General features: G+C 48.6%; 1 protein-coding gene across 13 annotated transcripts in view; it reads right to left on the bottom strand.

The window, feature by feature from the left end:
• The window catches only part of RYR1 (ryanodine receptor 1), a 166,375-nt gene that overhangs the window by 9,647 nt on the left and 136,758 nt on the right, over positions 1–19,970 (bottom strand). For all 13 annotated transcript variants that reach the window (XM_083159885.1, XM_083159890.1, XM_083159891.1 and 10 more), the window contains 7 exons: positions 19,161–19,356; positions 18,837–18,923; positions 2,710–2,934; positions 2,430–2,560; positions 1,821–1,863; positions 1,613–1,743; positions 388–448 (listed from right to left, as the gene is read on the bottom strand). In XM_083159885.1, the coding sequence (XP_083016011.1) occupies positions 388–448; positions 1,613–1,743; positions 1,821–1,863; positions 2,430–2,560; positions 2,710–2,934; positions 18,837–18,923; positions 19,161–19,356 (874 nt within the window). The remainder of the gene's footprint in view (positions 1–387; positions 449–1,612; positions 1,744–1,820; positions 1,864–2,429; positions 2,561–2,709; positions 2,935–18,836; positions 18,924–19,160; positions 19,357–19,970) is intronic.

The following is a 19,970-nucleotide window of genomic DNA, read 5'->3' as shown; positions in this document are numbered from 1 at the left end:
TGATCATGTACTCCACCCTGGTGTTGCCAAACAGACTTATGTCATCTATGTGACACCTGACTGATCGACTACTCTACCCTGGTGTTGCCAAACAGACTCTGCAAGTGCCTTAAATTAAGACAATAATGATGCTACACTAGCAGTAGCAATAGTTTAATAAACTGATGAAGACAGTGGCAGTAAACGAGTTGTACACTGCTCAATGAAGCAACATTTTCATTCTCTCCTCTATGTGTATATCCAATCACACCCATGATCCCACTAAAGGGGGTGCAGAGGCGGCTCCTAAAGCGCGTGGGTGCGCACCAGTGAATGTTCTAGGCTGAAAAACTGGCAATGTTTTGAGAAAGATCTTGTCATAGAGAGTATATTTCACGCCGTGCTTACATTATCTGTGAAGACAACGCCGAATTTCCAGATCTGATACTTTATGTCAATCGAGGTAAACCTGTAGAAACAAACATAAAGTCATGGGTAAGGATAATATACAGATTATTATGAGTTCTCTTGCACTATGGATTTGTTTGGTGAAAGTGCACACTGATAATGATGATGTAAAACTAAGCGAACGTGCGAATATTGTTATTATAATTTTATTTATAAGGCGCCACAAGTGTTTCGCAGCGCCGTACAAAGGAACAGTACAGGGAGACAAAATTTGGCATAACATAGAATAAATAACAAAAATAGAGTACAAATAAAGAGCGCCACAGTTCAATACACATTACAGCTTAAATATAAGTAGTGAGGACTCAATCAACATACTATATATGAATATCAGCATTTACTTCGTGGGCAATTGAGGCTGACTCTGCCAGTGGCGTAGCTTGCTTTGCGGCGCCCCCCCCGCCGTTAATGGGGGGGGGGGCGCCCCCCCGTCGGCCTCCCTCCCCCGGCCGCCCGTGCCCCCCCATCGTCGCAGGCTTACCTGTCTGCGCTGCAGCGCGTCTCGGCTGCCATCCTAGCTTCAATTAGATTCTATGTAGACGGACCATGATAAAATGGCCGCCGCCATACCGCAGACAGTTTCAGAGAACTGTCTGCTTTATGGGGCGGCCATTTTATCGTGGTCCGTCGCGCAGAGCCGGGACGCGCAGACATGTAAGCCTGGGGGGATGGGGGGCGGGGGCATTACTATAGCACCGCAGCCCCCCCGGCGCCCCCACATGCACAGCGCCCCCCTGCGACCGTGGGGGCTGCGGTGCTATAGTTATGCCCCTGGACTCTGCATAGATCTCAATGTGTGGATTATTGTATGGTGAGGAGAAGGCTCCTTTTCTGGGCATATTAGAATAAAGGACTCCAAGGGACCACTAATGCTAAAAGTAAGTAGGACACACCAGCAATACACACGGAGCGGAAAACATGTTCTCTAAGGTTTTCATATGAATGTGGAGAACACCTGAGGTACAGAGGAGATGGTACTAAGCCTTAAAAAAGAGGGAGATGCGTCAAGCCTTGGAGAGAGATAAAATGGATATGTTGGCCAAAGCAACCAATCGGCTTCTGTCATTAAAATGACACGAAGAAGCTGATTGGTTGCTTTTGGCAGCATCTTTACTTGAGCTCTCTCCACGCCTTGTTACATCCCCCCCATAGTGTGTAATCCTACCATGTAATCATGGATTTATCTGGCTCTCGCTTCTTCCCATTCTGAGAGGTGATTTCCAGACTGGCCAAATCCATTCCCAACAGTTCCGCTATCCTCTCACGGCCATAGATGTCTCCATATTTCTCCAATACCTGGAAGCCAGGAGAAGGTCACCATGACTTGTAGTAGGAATATTTTGAGTTTATGTTAATGAATTTATGATATTTACCTTTCGCTTCACAAACTTGTCCCAGTAATTACTTGGAAATGACCTGCAAATGTTTGTAAAACAGGAGACCGGATCATATTTATATCTTCTGCACTGTATCAGACACACAATACAATACAAGAAAGAAAGTACAGGAGGCGCTAGTCCACCTCCAATTACCATTCCGTAAATTGTCCCAAAGACCGTTTGTTTGTATGTGGGCTGCAGCTCCAAGTTACCAAGGTGCTGCTGTTACCTCGGTTATTCTATAGCTAGTCCAAAAAGACTCCAAATATATATATATATATATCTTTTTGGACATAATACAATAATTCAAAATATGTTTACCTGGCAAATGAATTAATCAAGCCTTCATGAAAATTTGGTGGGCAAGATGTATTTATTAAAGGCTCCAACCTTGTATGGCGTAACCGATAACATCAACTCATTATTAATGTTATTTAGATTAGACAAACCTCATTGTGTCTGCGTAGTTATATAGGTGTCAAGCGCTGGAACAGTTTACAAACAAACTCGATTTCAAAGAGAAGCTAGTAGAAATATTTTTTAAAAATTCTACAAATTAGTCATTTCTCATTTATCAGCTTCTACCCAATTAGAATCACTCACGGTGTATTCAAGACCAGGCGATCCCATTGTCCTTTGATGTCATCGTCTTCTGGTTGCTCGGTGATGTAGACACCATCAAACTCAAGCTTACGCGCCAACTCTTTCTCTCGTTTGAAGATGACCAGAGGAATCTAATGAATATATGGGAGACAATTGGTCATGTTCTAGTTCTGCTTTTCTTGAGAATAAATGTATTTGCCAAATGATAGAAATGCAATAAAAGACAACAATGGTGAATGGATATAATACCAAACATAGACATCGAGTGTTTCTGCCTCACCTTCAGACAGTTGTAACCAATGATGCACAAGAAGGCAATAAGTGTGTGAAATATGGACAGAAAATTCAATGCCGGTTGCATATAGCCGGTGCTTTCCTCCAAGAAGAAGTATACAATGCTCTCTTCTTCCTCATCATCGTCACCGCCTCCCTCTTCAAATATGGGCAGATCCTCCTCCATTCCTGATCCTTCAAATTCATCCTCACCTTTTGGAGAATCAGACACCTGAGGACATCAAATTCAACATGAATTAAAAGAATGGACGAGCTTGAAAGGATCAGTACATAGAAACTGGTCACTAGTAGCAGTGGCGAGATTTGATATTCATCATTGGTTATGAGGAAAGTGTGGGTTAGAAGAGACAACCACCTACTGTATATGGGTCAGGATGTCTAACATGGAGTACATAAACAAAAAATCAACTGGTCAAACCCCTTCTCTTGCCCTACCTCGCAGTGTTGTTGGAAAAACTCAGAATTAAAGGTTAATAATGCTTAGACTTCCAAACGTATTCAATTGATTGGATATATAATGCACAGGAAAGTCACTGTAGCGTGTAGGGAAGACGTACTGAATTGGCTTTCCTGAAGACCCATCCTGGGGTATCTGATTGAGTTCAAGACGCAGCATAGGCAGCACAGTGTATTATAAGCAGAGATGTTCGCAAACCCATGTTTTGGTTCTAAATCTTCATTGTGTTTTGTTTTTTGTCAAAACCACTCTCAAATGCTTGGGTTTTGGATTTCTCATATAATTTGAACCTGTTGTTCTTCTTACAGTATTACTAATAAGAATAACATTCATTTTCAGACAATTTTGACCACCTCACAATTATTTCTTTCACCAATTATATATAAATATAACTTGGGCTTTTCTCAATGCTGAACTAATTTGAATGAATGATCTCCATTTAGTTAGTGTTCTTTAGCAGGAGATTGAAAGAAGTTGAGACATAGGGACATCCAGAAGCAGCTTCTGGAAAACCTCCAGAATGGATCCGGTAATATACGATGTATGCAGAGATTGGGGAATTCCATGGATTGTATGGTTATCCTCCATAGCCACCATTTTTCTTGACGAGCAGATAACTCAGATGATCTGTGTGACCCGCGAGATCTTAAACTTTCAAGTCTCAATCACAGTATAAAGGGGGTCAGACCGGCCAAATATCTTTCATGAAGTCCTGAATGAGCTGCAGCATATTGTCATTGGCTTATACAATGACGCACCATCTGGTGCTGCAGAAGAAGTGGAACTATTGAGCGATGGAGGGACAGTACTATGTGGATCGTGGAGAGGAGCAGGAAAGAAGAATCTGCCCATCAGAGGAGGTGTCAAAGATAAAATGTGTGCTTTGATGTTTACAAGGGCACCCCTTAGAGGATTTGAGACTTTTCGGAAGCAGGCTAACCTGTAAAGGAAGGAGTAGTGGAGCTGTCTGGTGGATGTAAGACACGTGGTGGGTAGTAGAAAACATTGATCTCTTAAGAGAGCATGTTAAATGCATAAACGGACATGATACTGAGGACACAATGCACCTTTTAAATGTCTCATGAAAGAGATTACAAAGTTCACAAAAGAAACATAAAGTGAGTGTTTTATGAATGTACTTTTGAAGTTATTTAAGAATTTCCATAATGTATAGAGTAGTTCAGACATCATTAGGAATCTGTATGAAAGAACCCGCTGCAAGAACACTTGCCACCACTTGTTTACAGCTACTGTATGTTTTTACTATATGTTGCCTAGCATAAGGAAAAGATGGCTGGACAATTTACAACCGATTCCGGGTGCGGTCCCAGGTCATTGCTGTTCCTTCTGCCCAAAGAGACAGAGTAATGACGGTGGTACTTGTGTAGTTTAACGGTGCCGCCGCGCGCACAGTCTGTCTCAGAAACTTGGCAGCTTGCCAGACGCTCTGTTTAACTGTGTGCGTGCCGCTCTAGCTGTTCTTAGCGTAGCTGCTTTCCATTTGTAAGCTACGTTATCAGCGCACCGCTGACAAAGGGGGTGTCCGAAATGTACACGCTACAATTTAGACGCTTTAGCGTCTGAATCCCAAGTCCTTGCAAGCCGCTAAGAAGGGGGTTATCTGGATTCAGACGCTAATGCGTCTGAATTTGGTAGGGTGTAGGGGTACATAGGGGTGCACTGTGCAAAGCACTCCTAAACCTGTTCACAATGACACTAGTCAACGTAACAGCTGTCAACCTTGTTAATTCCACTATCTACGCCAACCTGAAGCGTGGCAAGCGGCGGCGGTATGCGTCCTACGACTTTTTCATACCCCCACTATCCACGTCGGCGTGGAGTTGAGAATAGAAAGTGTGGCAAGCGCAGCGAGCCACCGAGCCCGAAGCATGGCGAGAGGCCGCGGATACCTTCACAGGTATCCGCGTCCCCTCGCGGGCTTCACAGGTATCCGCGTGCGCTCGCCACGCTTCGGGCTCTTTCTATTCTCAACTCCACGCCGACGTGGATAGTGGGGGTATGAAAAAGTCGTAGGACGCGTACCGCCGCCGCTCGCCACGCTTCGGGTTGGCGTGGATAGTGGAATTAACAAGGTAGACAGCTGTTACGTCGACTAGTGTCATTGTGAACAGGTTTAGGAGTGCTTTGCACAGTGCACCCCTATACCCTACCAAATTCAGACGCATTAGCATCTGAATCCTGATAACCCCCTTCTTAGCGGCTTGCAAGGACTCGGGATTCAGACGCTAAAGCGTCTAAATTGTAGCATGTACATTTCGGACACCCCCTTTGATAGCGGTGTGCCGGGGTGTCGCAGGGAGTCTGGATTTAGATGCTACGCTGATAACGTAGCGCTGCATTGAGAACAGCTAGAGCGGCACGCGCACATGCTACGCTGGTAACGTAGCGCTGAGAACAGCTAGAGCGGCACGCGCACAGAGTCTGGCAAGCTGCCAAGTTTCTAACAGACTGTGCGCACGGTGGCGCCGTGAAACTACACAAGTACCATGACGGGTTGTATGTAGCATCAGAAATAAAAAGATATCTAATCATAGTTGTTATACAGTGGAATATAAGTATCTCAGAACTTGCTTTCCGCAGAAATTTACTAAAGGTTTTAAAGCCAAGGAATTTTCACAATCAGTCTTTAAACTAGAGATTATTATTATTATAATTTTATTTATAAGGCGCCACAAGTGTTTCGCAGCGCCGTACAAAGGAACAATACAGGGAGACAAAACTTGGCATAACATTGAATAAATAACAAAAATACAGTACAAATAAAGAGCACCACAGTTCAAAACACATTACAGCTTAAATGTAAGTAGTGAGGACCCAATCAACATACAACTAGAGGCTTGATGCCAATGATGGAGAGGAGTATGTGGACAAAGATGGTCACTGAGTGTTGGAGTAAAGGAGAGCTGTGAGTGAAATGTGAAGAGAAGTGGGCTTTGACAACAGGAGGGAAGAGGGCCCTACTCGGAGGAGCTTACAATCTAGTAGGAAGGGGAGACAGACAGATTACAAGAGGTGCAAGCGAGGGGTTGGTGGTTAGATAGCAGGATGTAAACAGGCAAGGGGTCGGATAACCAGCTGGTTTATGCAGTGGAAGGGTACGCTTTGATGAATAGGTGAGTTTTCAGTGCCCGTTTGAAGCTTTGCAAGGTCGGGGAGAGTCTAATGGAGCGAGGGAGTGCGTTCCACTGAAGGGGTGCAGCACGGGCAAAGTCCTGTACTCTAGCATGGGAAGCAGTGATCAGGGTGGAGGAGAGACGACAGTCATCAGCTGACCGTAGAGGGCGGGAGGGTGTATGAATGGAGATGAGGTTAGAGATATATGGAGCAATGGAATTAGAGATGGCCCTGTATGTGAGTGTGAGGTGTTTGAAGAGGATTCTGTAGGGGAATGGAAGCCAGTGCAGATTTTGTTGAAGGGGAGTAGCAGAGTTAGAGCAGCGGGAGAGGAAGATAAGCCTGGCTGCAGCATTGAGGACAGATTGGAGAGGAGCTAGTTGGGATTGAGCGAGGCCAGTGAGAAGAGCATTACAGTAGTCAAGCCGTGAGATGACTAATGAGTGGATGATCAGCTTAGTTGCACTCTGTGAGAGAAAGGGCCTGATGCGAGCAATGTTGCGTAACTGGAACCGGCAAGAATGGGCCAGGGCTTGGATGTGGGGTGCAAAGGAGAGGGAGGAGTCAAGAGTGACACCCAGGCAGCGGAGTTGGGGAACAGGGGAGATGATGGTGTTGTTAACAGTGATAGAGATATTAGTAGGGGGCATAGCTCTGGGTGGGGGAAAGATAATAAGTTCGGTTTTGTCCATATTCAGCTTCAGAAATCGCTCAGACATCCAGGTAGAGATGGCAGCGAGGCAGTTGGAAACTTGAGAGAAAACAGTGGGGGACAGATCAGGAGAGGAGAGGTAGATTTGGGTGTCATCTGCATAGAGGTGATATTGGAAGCCAAAGGAGTTAATGAGTGCACCCAGAGAGGAGGTGTACAGAGAGAACAGAATGGGGCCAAGGACGGAACCCTGAGGGACCCCGACAGGAAGGATAGAAGGTGGTGAGGTAGAGCCAGAGGCAGAGACTGAGAAGGAACGGTTGGAGAGGTAAGAGGAAAACCAGTTGAAGACTGTGCCAGAGAGGCCAATGTTTTGGAGTGTGTGGAGGAGGAGAGGGTGATCCACAGTGTCAAAGGCAGCAGATAGGTCCAAAAGGATAAGCAGGGAGAAGTGACCCTTGGATTTGGCTGACAGCAGGTCATTGGTGACTTTCACTAGGGCAGTCTCAGTGGAGTGAAGTGGGCGAAAGCCAGATTGAAGGGGATCTAGGATGGAGTGGTCAGACAGGTAGCTGGTGAGACGCCTGTAAACCAGCTGTTCTAGTATTTTAGAGGCAAATGGGAGAAGAGAGATAGGGCGGTAGCTTGTGGGAGATAAAGGGTCCAGGTTAGGTTTTTTAAGAATAGGCGAGACCAGAGCATGTTTGAAGGGTGAGGGAAAGATGCCAGTAGAAAGAGATAGGTTAAAGAGGTGAGCAAGGTGGGAGCAGCCAGTGGGGGAGAGGGAACTGAGGAGACGGGAGGGGAGAGGGTCCAAGGGACAGGTAGAGGGGGGAGAGGATGAGATGAGGGAGCGGACTTCCTCAGCTGTAGTAGGGCAGAAGGATGACAGAGTGGGGTAGTTGGTAGGGGAGGATGATTGGGGTGGGTGGGCAGCAGAGGGGGTATGGAAGGAGATATCATGTCGGATTACCTTAATTTTAGAGAGGAAGAAGGAGGCAAAGTCAGTGGCAGTGAGGGATGAAGGGAGGAGGGGTGGTGCAGGGCGAAGTAGAGTGTTGAAAGTATCAAAGAGACGTCGGGGATTGGAGGAATGAGAAGAGATGAGAGATTTGAAGAAAGATTGTTTGGTATAGGAGAGAGCAGCGCTGTAGGAGGAGAGAATAAACTTGAAATGGAGGAAGTCTTCCAGAGAGTGAGATTTCCTCCAGAGGCGTTCAGCAGAGCGTGCACATTTTTGCAAGAATCTAGTTATTTTGTTGTGCCAGGGTTGTGGTTTAGAGCGTTGAAGGGGAACAGTGTGGAGGGGGGCTACAGAGTCGAGAGCAGAGGTGAGAGAAGAGTAATAGAAAGAGGCAGCCTGGTTGGGGCAAGTCATGGTTGAGAGAGGAGAGAGGAAAGTCTCCAGGGAAGACAGGACAGTGGGGTCAAGAGATCCGAGGTTACGTCTGGTGACTGTGGGTCTGGGCAATGAGGGGAGAGGGGAGGATGAAAGGATGAAAGAGAGCAGATTGTGTTCAGAGAGTGGGAAGGAAGAATTAGAGAAATCAGAGAGATTACAATGGTGGGTGAAGACTAGGTCAAGGGAGTGTCCGAGATTATGAGTGGGGGTGGAGGTCCATTGAGAAAGTCCAAAGGAGGTGGTCAGGTCAAGAAGGTTAGAGGAGGCAGCATTATTGATGTCAATAGGAATGTTAAAGTCACCGAGGATGATAGAGGGGAGGTCAGAGGCAAGAAAGTGTGGAAGCCACGCAGCAAAGATGTGCGGGCTCGGATTTCAGAGATCCGAGCCCCCACGGACGTCATCATTCCGAGCCCGATTCCGAGCAGCGCTCGGAGATTCCCGCCTGACTCGGTCCGTCCGCGTGATTAGAACGTTTTCTCCCGGCGTCGGATTTCGCGAGGCTTTATAAGCGGCTGCCGTGCCCGCCAGTCAAGTAGTGGGTTGGGAGAGGGTGTGTTGTTGGTGCTGCTGCTGGGGCTTAAACTTGAGCTTAACCTTGAGCTTTTGCAATCGCTGGTGCTGTCTCTCAGTGCTGCTGTGTAGTAGTCTAACTGTGTACTTGTAGTACTACTGTCTCCTTTGTGCGGTCTACCTCTGGTGTGCTGTGCTGCCTGTAATTAATTATTTTATTTGCTGGGGCTGTCTCCCTCAGTGCTGCTGTCTACTCTGTTCTCAGCTTAGGAGAACAGTCTAACTGTGTACTTGTAGTACTACTGTCTCCTCTGTGCGGTCTACCTCTGGTGTGCTGTGCTGTAATTAATTATTTTATTTGCTAGGGCTGTCTCCCTCAGTGCTGCTGTGTACTATGTTCTCCTCTGCTTAGGAGAACAGTCTAACTGTGTACCTGCCTGTAGTACTACTGTCTCCTCTGTGCTGGGGCATACCTCTGGTGCTGTGCTGTGCCATTTATTATATATATTAATAATTTATTAATTAATTATATTAAATAAATATATATAGTCCACTGGTGCTGCACTGCTGCCTGCACTGAATCTGCCAGTCTGGTGGTCTGTGGTCTGGGGCTCACAGCCTAATAAATAATAATGCCGTATATCTTATCTAGTTACCTGTGTGGTCTGGGGCTCACTGGCTAATAAATAATTAAATACTGCCTGCCTAATAAATAATTAAATACTGCCGTATATCTCTACCTTTGTGGTCTGGGGCTCACTGCCTATACTGCCGTATGTACCGTCTGGTCTGGGGCTCACTGGCTAATAAATAATTAAATACTGCCGTATGTCTCTACCTTTGTGGTCTGGGGCTCACTGGCTAATAAATAATTAAATACTGCCTGCCTAATAAATAATTAAATACTGCCGTATATCTCTACCTTTGTGGTCTGGGGCTCACTGGCTAATAAATAATTAAATACTGCCTGCCTAATAAATAATTAAATACTGCCGTATATCTCTACCTTTGTGGTCTGGTGCCCACTGCTGGGAGTCATTCGTATGAGGGACTTGTCTTTTAAATGCATACAACTGTTTGCATTCCACTTGATTGCTGCACCAATCGCCCACTGCTGGTTGCAGCTCTCACCCTGCATCAATTTGGGAGTCTGCCACTGCAGTATTTTTTTTTTTGGAGCCTTGAAACTTTTAGGGATGCTGTACTAGCCAACACCTTTAGGTGGACTCTGGTCTGTCTTGTATCCAGCACAGTGGTCTTGTGTGCAAGAGATTGTTCTCTGTCCTCTTTTGGATTTGTGTCACCATCACCATCTTCATGGGTGAGAATGTGATCTCCCTGACCTGGGGAGTCAGGGCTGGGGCAGGAAGGCTGCAATTACACTTCTTTTTGGGCGGCTAAACTTTTTTGTGGGCGGCTGCAATGAAACTTCTTTTTGTGCGGCTGCAATTAAACTTCTTTGGGGGTGTAAACACCTGAAGAGGGGTTACCTTATGGATGCGGTGGGGGTCGTGCTTCCCCGATCCCACGGGTTTAAGTCTGGAGTCTTCTCGTGATGCAGGAATGGACACAGTACAATCGACAACAGGATTAGGTTGACCTTTTATTCTAAGACCGGTCACTGCGACCGTCAACCTCTTTCACGTAATGACTTAACAATATTTTCGCAACATTATATTACAATAAAGGCAGTATACCTTAATCTATGCAAAAACAGCATTAACCCACTCAATAATGCATGAACCAGTGACATACCACACCGTGGCCCTTATTCTAATCGGCACGGTACGGCCCGCGTGCGGCCGTACCGCCGATGTTTTTGGTCTGCACATGCGCAGAGGTCATTCTGCGCATGTGCAGCCCCCTTCGCCGCAGACGTCTTTCATCCGCCGCAAAGGGGGCGTATAGGGGCGTGAGAGGCATCATGCCCTCATTTCCCTATGTGTACGCCCCGCGTTTCATGGGCGTTCCCATGCAAACGCGGGGCGTATGCATGGTAATGAGGGCATGACGCCCTCATTACCATGACATGGGGGCGGAAAGCTGACGTCGCCGGATGTCAGCTTTCAGCCCCCATACAAGCTACCACACGGACGATTGTCCGTGTGGTCTCAGCTTGCGGGAGCTGCCGCGGCGTGCGGCCCTGCCTTCGATGGTCGACGACCATCGAATGCAGGGGGCAGCTCCCACCATGGTGGAGGCGTACGCCTCCACCATTTTTGTGCGGATCGCCAGCCGTCCGTGTAAGGACGGCCGTGGCGATCCGTCTGGTGGGCGGCCCTTGGTTTGTGCGGTCGGAGCCCCGTGTGCGGCTCTGACCGCACCAACCAGAATAAGGGCCCAAGACTGTGGAACTACATTAGCAATTAACTTTAGCACATTACGCCACAATAATACGTATCTAACCTTAAGTACCCGGGTACACTTTCTATTGATAAGACCGGTCAGTCCCGACAAGGGCCTATGCATAGGACTTAGAGTAATTAATTTCTGTTCCGGAGTATTCTATAGGAGGATGCAATTTAGTGCATGAATCACTGGGTGGCAGTATCGCTCTAGCAAAGTCCTTCTCTTTCACTGAGACAGTTAGTTGGCCATATGGCAAGGAGGCCTCCGCGGCCCTTATAGTAGCTGGTTTCCTTGCCTGGACAAAGCATAAGGGGGTTAGGGGTCCAGTAACGCTGTATGGCTAGATCAGCTAAAGTGGCATGGCAGATCCCACATAGCTCAGTCAATGGGCCGGGCAGCCTAACAGGTTACAGGGGCAGTGTTGGGGAGGACACCCTCTCTGTGCAGGGATCACACTATTATAGCCTCAAGGGCAGACTTACAGTTAGTGGTCACGGGCTGTAGCTGGTGTGGGTCACTCAGGGCAGCTGGCCCTCTCTCACTCCCTCTCTTAGGTGCTGCTGGTGGGTAGGGACTTCAGGAGTATTTCCCGGATTGTCGCAGTGGGGTCAGCGGGGGTCACGCCTTCTGTGCGGCCTCTCTGGTTCTGGGGCAGCACCCTCCTGCGTGCTGTTTCTGTCCCCCTTTGAATGGCTGGGGTCGGGCGCCTCCAGGCTGCTCCCGATGTGTCTCTGGGGTCATTGGGGGTCACGCGCTCTGTAGCGCTGCGTCGCCGGTAACCGGCGTGTGTGTGGAGGTCGGCGGGGGTCACAGTCTCCCGCGCTGTCACTGGCTGCCCGTCTGCGGCAGTTCAGATGCGCCGCGTCTCCTCTCTGCTCCCGGAGGTCGGCGGGGGTCACCGCTGACGTCACCCGCTTCTCCGGATATCTTCTCTGGTAGCGGCGGCTGTTACACGCCGGGCATCGCACGCTGCTCTGGGCTCACTCTCCTCCACACCGTCTCGGTCCGGTCTCCTCACGCCAGGCTCCAGCACACACACGTGAGACCAGCCTCTTCACGCTTCCTCCTTCTCTTTGCCTCCTCTTCCCCTTCCTCTCTTCCAATCAGGGGCGCTCCTGGCCTGTCAGTCACTGGCTGACAGCCGGGTTAACTCTGTGCGCGCTGGCCGTGGATAGTTCTGGGGCTTACATCCGCCCCTACTTTTTCGTGGTCGTGTCCTCACGCCACGCTATCGGACCCCACGTCCGAACCTTTAGACTTTTGAAGAACTTAAGTCTCTTTCACCGTTCAAACACTTCCAGTGAGAAGAACAACCTACCGGCAGTTATAACAGTGTCATTTAACTGAACAATATACATATACACTTATATACCTGTAACATTAGAACGGCATTATAAATAACGGTAGGACACATTTAGATACAATGCGGATAGTGCCCTAGGGCGTGGGACTTCAATATTGAGACCACGCTGGTAGTGTACCCACAACACAGTTGGGCCTCGTCTGGTATTCCGCTTCCGTGGACTTCGACCACTGCCCTCGGTTTCTTGGTGACCATGTAGGGCTCGGCCTCCCAGGTATGGCGGACTCTACGCCGTGGACGTCTGTTAACCATAGGGGTGCGGTAATTCCACTCCTCTTCAGCGACCGGCTTCTGTCCTCTATTGGCGGGGACGAGGTTCACTTCTGAGGATGAATGCCGCGAGACTGGCCTGAGGGAAATCGACGCCGCCATCTGCCCACTTTGACACCGATGGGCACGCCTGCGGAAAGGACACCTGTCGAGGTCCGGCCGGTTTCTTCTCGCTGGCAGCCCACCTGGACCAGTCACGTCCACCGCTTTGACACCCTTTTCCTCCTCTACCACGTCAAACTCCACCGTCTCGCCTTCTCTGAGACTGTACGAAGATCTCCGCGGGTGGCTCCTCCTAAGGGCTGTCCGGTGGACAAAAATGTCATCCCTCGTGTCGTTCCGGTTGATGAAGCCATACCCCCTTCGGACGTTAAACCACTTGACCGTCCCTTGGGTACGCGGGGCCAGCACTCTCTCGCCCACTTGGCTCCCCTGGACACAGATGATATGCTGTTGGGTGAACTCTCCAGCCTGGTCTTGGTTAACTGGTTCTTGCTTTAACGCTGCAATCAGCTCCTCAGGGCAATTCCTTAATATGTTCATGCCCAGGATGATGGGGGCGACTCTTCCTTTCCCACAGGTGATCACTAAATACCCCTGCCTGGGTAAACATGTTCGTCCAATCTGTAAATCGGCTTCCCAGTACCCGTTGTAGATGACCTCGCGGCCATTGGCAGTGACCACCTTCACCTGAGTGGGGGGCTGTCTGAGCGGCACTTCTTTTCCCCAATACTTTTGGAGAGTGGGTAACTGTATCATGGATACCTGTGACCCAGTGTCGATCGTGGCCACTGCCTCTATCCCATCGATCACCACTGGGATCCTCGGGCATTGTCCTACATATTGGGCCCACCATTCCTCCGGGTCTGAGTCTACTCCCGGCGTTCTCCCCGAGGTTCGGCCCTCTCCCTCGGGGCATTGGAGTTTAAATGGTCGGGCGAGGGGCAGCTTCTCTCGACGTGCCCGGCCTCCTGACAGTGGCGACAGATGGGTCGACCTTGATGGTCAAATTGGTCCGAGGCTCGCCTCCCATATTCCCCGAGGCGGGTCCCATCGCCTCTGGTTTGACGGCTGCCTTTCCGCCCTCCATCTGGCTTCCTCGTGGTCCGACGTGGTCTGTTGCACCAGCTGGCGTATGTCCCGCTGCATAGCTGCCATCCCAAGGGCCAGGTCTTCTACCTGACGTTGGAGGGCCTGCTCTGAATCATCCGCTGGTGGTTGGCCACCCCGGCTGGCTGGGCCCTTCAGTCGGCCGACTTATTCCGAACTCGAGGCTACGGCTCCTCGGACCCCCACCATCTCCGGGTATTCAACCTCGGGGTCCACGTGGTTCCCGACGGTCAAGATGGCGGCGTTCTTAAAATCAGCAAAGGACTTCCCCGACATCTGCATCCTTAGGAGTCGCAGTTGGGTCCTAATGTTGGAGTTCGACACCCCTTCCACGAATTGGAGTGTGAGCGCCTCATCACTGTTACGCACCTCATCCTTGTCGGCCGCTTGGATGAGCCTCAGGGTCTTTTGTAGACTTATGGCGAAGTCCCGGAGGGTTTCGCCTGGTCGCTGTTTCCGACCGTAGAGTTGCATCTTCAACTCCGGGAGGGTGGCGGTCTCGAAGATCGTGGCTAGCCGAGTCAAGATCTGGTCGGCGTTCTTCTTTTGGTCGTCCTCCCACGATTCGACCTCGCTAAGGGCAGAGCCCGTGAGTTGGCCAACTAATATCTGCACTCTCTGCTCTTCACTTGGGGTATAGAGCTGACCCATGGACTTCATCTGATTCCTGAATGCCGTGAACGTGGCGCCTTTGTTGGGATCCCCACTGTAGGTCAGCATCCATGGGGCCCCAAAGTAATAGGGTAGCGTGATGGGGGCGTGAGGAGCTGCTGCTGGGGCAGGCACTGCCACTGGCGGGGCAGCCTGTTGGTCGCCGTTGGGGGGCACACCGGGCGGTTGCCCACCCCCGGCCTGTGGTGCGTCCATCCTGTGATCAGATTATACTCCGCGTCGACCTAATCCTGTTCGTGACGCCAGAGAATTGTAAACACCTGAAGAGGGGTTACCTTATGGATGCAGTGGGGGTCATGCTTCCCCGATCCCACGGGTTTAAGTCTGGAGTCTTCTCGTGATGCAGGAATGGACACAGTACAATCGACAACAGGATTAGGTTGACCTTTTATTCTAAGACCGGTCACTGCGACCGTCAACCTCTTTCACGTAATGACTTACTGTAACAATATTTTCGCAACATTATATTACAATAAAGGCAGTATACCTTAATCTATGCAAAAACAGCATTAACACACTCAATAATGCATGAACCAGTGACATACCACACCAAGACTGTGGAACTACATTAGCAATTAACTTTAGCACATTACGCCACAATAATACGTATCTAACCTTAAGTACCCGGGTACACTTTCTATTGATAAGACAGGTCAGTCCCGACAAGGGCCTATGCATAGGACTTAGAGTAATTAATTTCTGTTCCGGAGTATTCTATAGGAGGATGCAATTTAGTGCATGAATCACTGGGTGGCAGTATCGCTCTAGCAAAGTCCTTCTCTTTCACTGAGACAGTTAGTTGGCCATATGGCAAGGAGGCCTCCGCGGCCCTTATAGTAGCTGGTTTCCTTGCCTGGACAAAGCATAAGGGGGGTTAGGGGTCCAGTAACGCTGTATGGCTAGATCAGCTAAAGTGGCATGGCAGATCCCACATAGCTCAGTCAATGGGCCGGGCAGCCTAACAGGTTACAGGGGCAGTGTTGGGGAGGACACCCTCTCTGTGCAGGGATCACACTATTATAGCCTCAAGGGCAGACTTACAGTTAGTGGTCACGGGCTGTAGCTGGTGTGGGTCACTCAGGGCAGCTGGCCCTCTCTCACTCCCTCTCTTAGGTGCTGCTGGTGGGTAGGGACTTCAGGAGTATTCCCCGGATTGTCGCAGTGGGGTCAGTGGGGGTCACGCCTTCTGTGCGGCCTCTCTGGTTCTGGGGCAGCACCCTCCTGCGTGCTGTTTCTGTCCCCCTTTGAATGGCTGGGGTCGGGCGCCTCCAGGCTGCTCTCGATGTGTCTCTGGGGTCATTGGGGGTCACGCGCTCTGTAGCGCTGCGTCGCCGGTAACCGGCGTGTGTGTGGAGGTCGTCGGGGGTCACAGTCTCCCGCGCTGTCACTGGCTGCCCGTCTGCGGCAGTTCAGATGCGCCGCGTCTCCTCTCTGCTCCCGGAGGTCGGCGGGGGTCACCGCTGACGTCACCCGCTTCTCCGGATATCTTCTCTGGTAGCGGCGGCTGTTACACGCCGGGCATCGCACGCTGCTCTGGGCTCACTCTCCTCCACACCGTCTCGGTCCGGTCTCCTCACGCCAGGCTCCAGCACACACACGTGAGACCAGCCTCTTCACGCTTCCTCCTTCTCTTTGCCTCCTCTTCCCCTTCCTCTCTTCCAATCAGGGGCGCTCCTGGCCTGTCAGTCACTGGCTGACAGCCGGGTTAACTCTGTGCGCGCTGGCCGTGGATAGTTCTGGGGCTTACATCGGCGGCTAAACTTTTTTGAGGGCGGCTGCAATTAAACTTCTTTGGGGACGGCTGCAATTACACTTCTTTTTGGGCGGCTGCAATTAAACTTCTTTGGGGGCGGCTAAACTTTTTTGAGGGAGGCTGCAATGAAAATTCTTTTTGTGCGGCTGCAATTAAACTTCTTTGGGGGCGGCTAAACTTTTTTGAGGGCAGCTGCAATTAAACTTCTTTGGGGACGGCTGCAATTAAACTTCTTTGTGGGCGGCTGCAATTAAACTTCTTTGTGGGCGGCTGCAATTAAACTTCTTTGTGGGCGGCTGCAATTACACTTATTTTTGGGCGGCTGCAATTAAACTTCTTTGGGGGTGGCTGCAATTACACTTCTTTGGGGGTGGCTGCAATGAAACTTCTTTTTGGGCGGCTAAACTTTTTTGTGGGCGGCTGCAATTAAACTTCTTTGTGGGCGGCTGCAATTACACTTCTTTTTGGCCGGCTGCAATTAAACTTCTTTGGGGGCGCCTGCAATTACACTTCTTTTTGGGCGGCTGCAATTACACTTCTTTTTGGGCGGCTAAATTTTTTTTTACCTGTCTGGTCTGGTGCCCACTGCTGAGAGTCTTTGAAATGCATATCACTCTTTGCATTCTACTGATTGCTGCACCAATCGCCCACTGCTCCTCGGCTGCACTGTGTAAACAGTGCACAATCAAGCCAGATAGGGGTCTTGGTGCTTGTTTTGAGGTTGTAGCAGGGGAGTGCAGCTACGAGTCGTAACACCTTGAGAGAAGATCAGTACTTCTCTACCGGCAAAGGACATCCTCCTCGACAGAGCGCACAGCTTCACGAGGGACGCATGTGAAGCAGTGAGCAAAGGGAACACCCGCCTAGCGAGCCAGATCACCTGAATCCACCCTAGCGATCAATAGAGTTACAGAAGTCGCAGCCAGATAGAACTCTTCCAGCTGCCACCTAGTCATTGATTAGCCCCCTCCCCTCCACCCATTAGGCAATGATTGACGAGACGAATGGTAATAATAAATAATAAATGAATAATATTACTAATCACCAAATTAAAAATCAGATGAAATTAATTATAAATAATCATAATCACAATCAAGACAGATAGGGGTCTTATGAAATATTAAACTGACCAAAACAGATACACACTCTGCACCATCGAGCAGGTGATCACTGACATGCCAGGTGCAACGGTCTTTAGCACCCTGAATGCCAAGTGTGGGTTTTGGCAGATCCCTCTGGACAGAGCCTCTTATAAGCTTACTGCCTTCATGACCCCTATTGGGTGCTACGTCTTTCTACGCATGCCCTATGGCATCACCACGGGCAGCGAAGTTTTCCAGTTTGCTGGCTCTCCCTTTGACATCATCGCTGTCAGCATCCTCCTTATCTGCACAGCCGGGTCCATCAGTTACTGCCACTGCTGCAACCAATGCTAGTGATGGTTACGCATGCCCTATGGCATCACCACGGGCAGCAAAGTTTTCCAGCGCTGCATGTAGCAACAGTTCGCTGGCTCTCCCTTTGACATCATCGCTGTCAGCATCCTCCTTATCTGCACAGCCGGGTCCATCAGTTACTGCCACTGCTGCAACCAATGCTAGTGATGGTTTACATTACATTACATCTTCCATCTGCCACCTTAAAATTGATTAGCCCACTCCCCTACACCTATTAGGCAATGATTTAAGAGACGACTGGTAATAATAAATGAATAATAATCACAAAATTAAACAATCAGATTACATTATCACACAATCAAGCCAGATAGGGGTCTTGTTGGATGTTAAAGTGATCAAAACAGTTACACACTTGCAGACAAACTCTGTGCTGCACAAAATGCCCACCGCTCCTTGGCTGCACATGGTAAACAGTGCATGATCAAGCTAGATAGGTATCTTTTATGGGCCTATTTTTTTAAACTGCCATCATGTCTGCCGCTGCAGTGCCACTCTTACATGAGCCACGTGTTTGTGCCGCACACTTGTGTGGCTTAGCATAGTTATCCAGCTACCTCAGTGCAAACTTTGGCAATAAAAACAATATTGTGAGGTGTGAGGTGTTCAGAATACACTGGAAATGAGTGTAAATGAATGTTATTGAGGTCAATATAGCGTAGGAGCAAAAAAAACCACCAAATTCTGCGATTTTAGCTGTTTTTATGCTTTTTTAACAAAAAAATCAGAACCCCAAAAAATCCAAACACAAAACACTTAGGAGGTGTTTTGCCAAAACCCATTAGAACCCAAAACCTCAAGGTAATCAGAACCCAAAACCCGAAAAGTGGCCGGTGCACATCTCTACTTTAAACCATAGTCATTAATGGCACAATGAAAAATAACATGAACATCAAAATAACATCGCACAGACCGTACGATATTTTAACAAGTAAGGGAGGTCCTAGTTTATGTCCTTCGTGATCACTGCAACTAGAACTTACCTTGTAGAACAGAAGAATGAAATTGAGAGCGAATGCCAAGAAGAGCGCCAGGAACCGAAGGTTGTAGAAATTCCGAGAAAGATAGTTCTGAAGAAACAAGAAATCTACTGGTTAAACACCATTGTGAAGACCAGAGTCACATGGAAATCAACAAGAGAGGTATTACATTTGTTGAAGTTTACCATAGAAACAGCTATAAGTAAAGTATAGATAAAATGGGATTGGTTGCTATGGACAACTTCTGCACTTCTCCTCATTAGAATGTTTGATACATCTCCCCTTATGTATAGTAACACTGATGAGAAGTTATGATTCCTCACTGACCAGAAATTTGATTCTCTGGATCTCCAGCTCATTCCAGAACTCAAACCCTCCTTCTGCTGCCTCTGTTTTCTTCTCCTTAGCTGGGCCTTTCCTTTTCGATGCGAAAGTGACCTCTGGATCTCCTGGTTCTTCAGGAGCGGGAGCTGCAGCTTCTTCTTCCTCCACCACCGCCTCACCTTTCTCCCCATTCTCTGAGCTGGAAGCAGCGGATGGACACTTCAATAATAGCTATGTCTACACAGTATGTCCTTCTTTTATTTACATGTTTTGGATAGTTCCATCTACAGCAGATGCTCTGGGGTCTATGACTTATAAAATACAATATCATTAGCCTCGCAAACAATAAGTATAAAATGTGCAAAATTACCTGTATGTGCAAAAAAATTGGCGAAAATTCTCCATTAATATTTTGTCAGACTATTGCCTTTTCCATTATTCACATTTTCTACCTTACGGTTTTCTGGTTTATACTTCTCCTTTCCTGATCATCTCAAATTTGGAATATAATCAATAATTATCTCAGAAGGTAGTAAAGAGAATATATTGGGGGTAAATCCAATGTAAGATGATACATAATGATTGAAGGTGCCCATATACTGGTGTGATTTGGCCTTTTTTCATCCAATTCTGACGGATTGGCACGATATATCGAATGAAAACGGAGGTGTTTGACTTCAAATTGGATCCAATGCATATTCCCACGTGCACTGGATTGGAGCCTGAGGGGTAAATTTATTAAGCTTGGTGAAGTGATAAACTGTCTGGTTTTTATCACTGGCCAATCAGCTCGTACCTGTCATTTTTCAAACC

This window comes from Crinia signifera, chromosome 9 (genome assembly GCF_055691185.1).
Source record: "Crinia signifera chromosome 9, ASM5569118v1, whole genome shotgun sequence".
NCBI lineage: Eukaryota > Metazoa > Chordata > Amphibia > Anura > Myobatrachidae > Crinia > Crinia signifera.
Note: the sequence above shows the minus strand (reverse complement) of the source record. Positions and strands in the feature narration are given on the sequence as shown.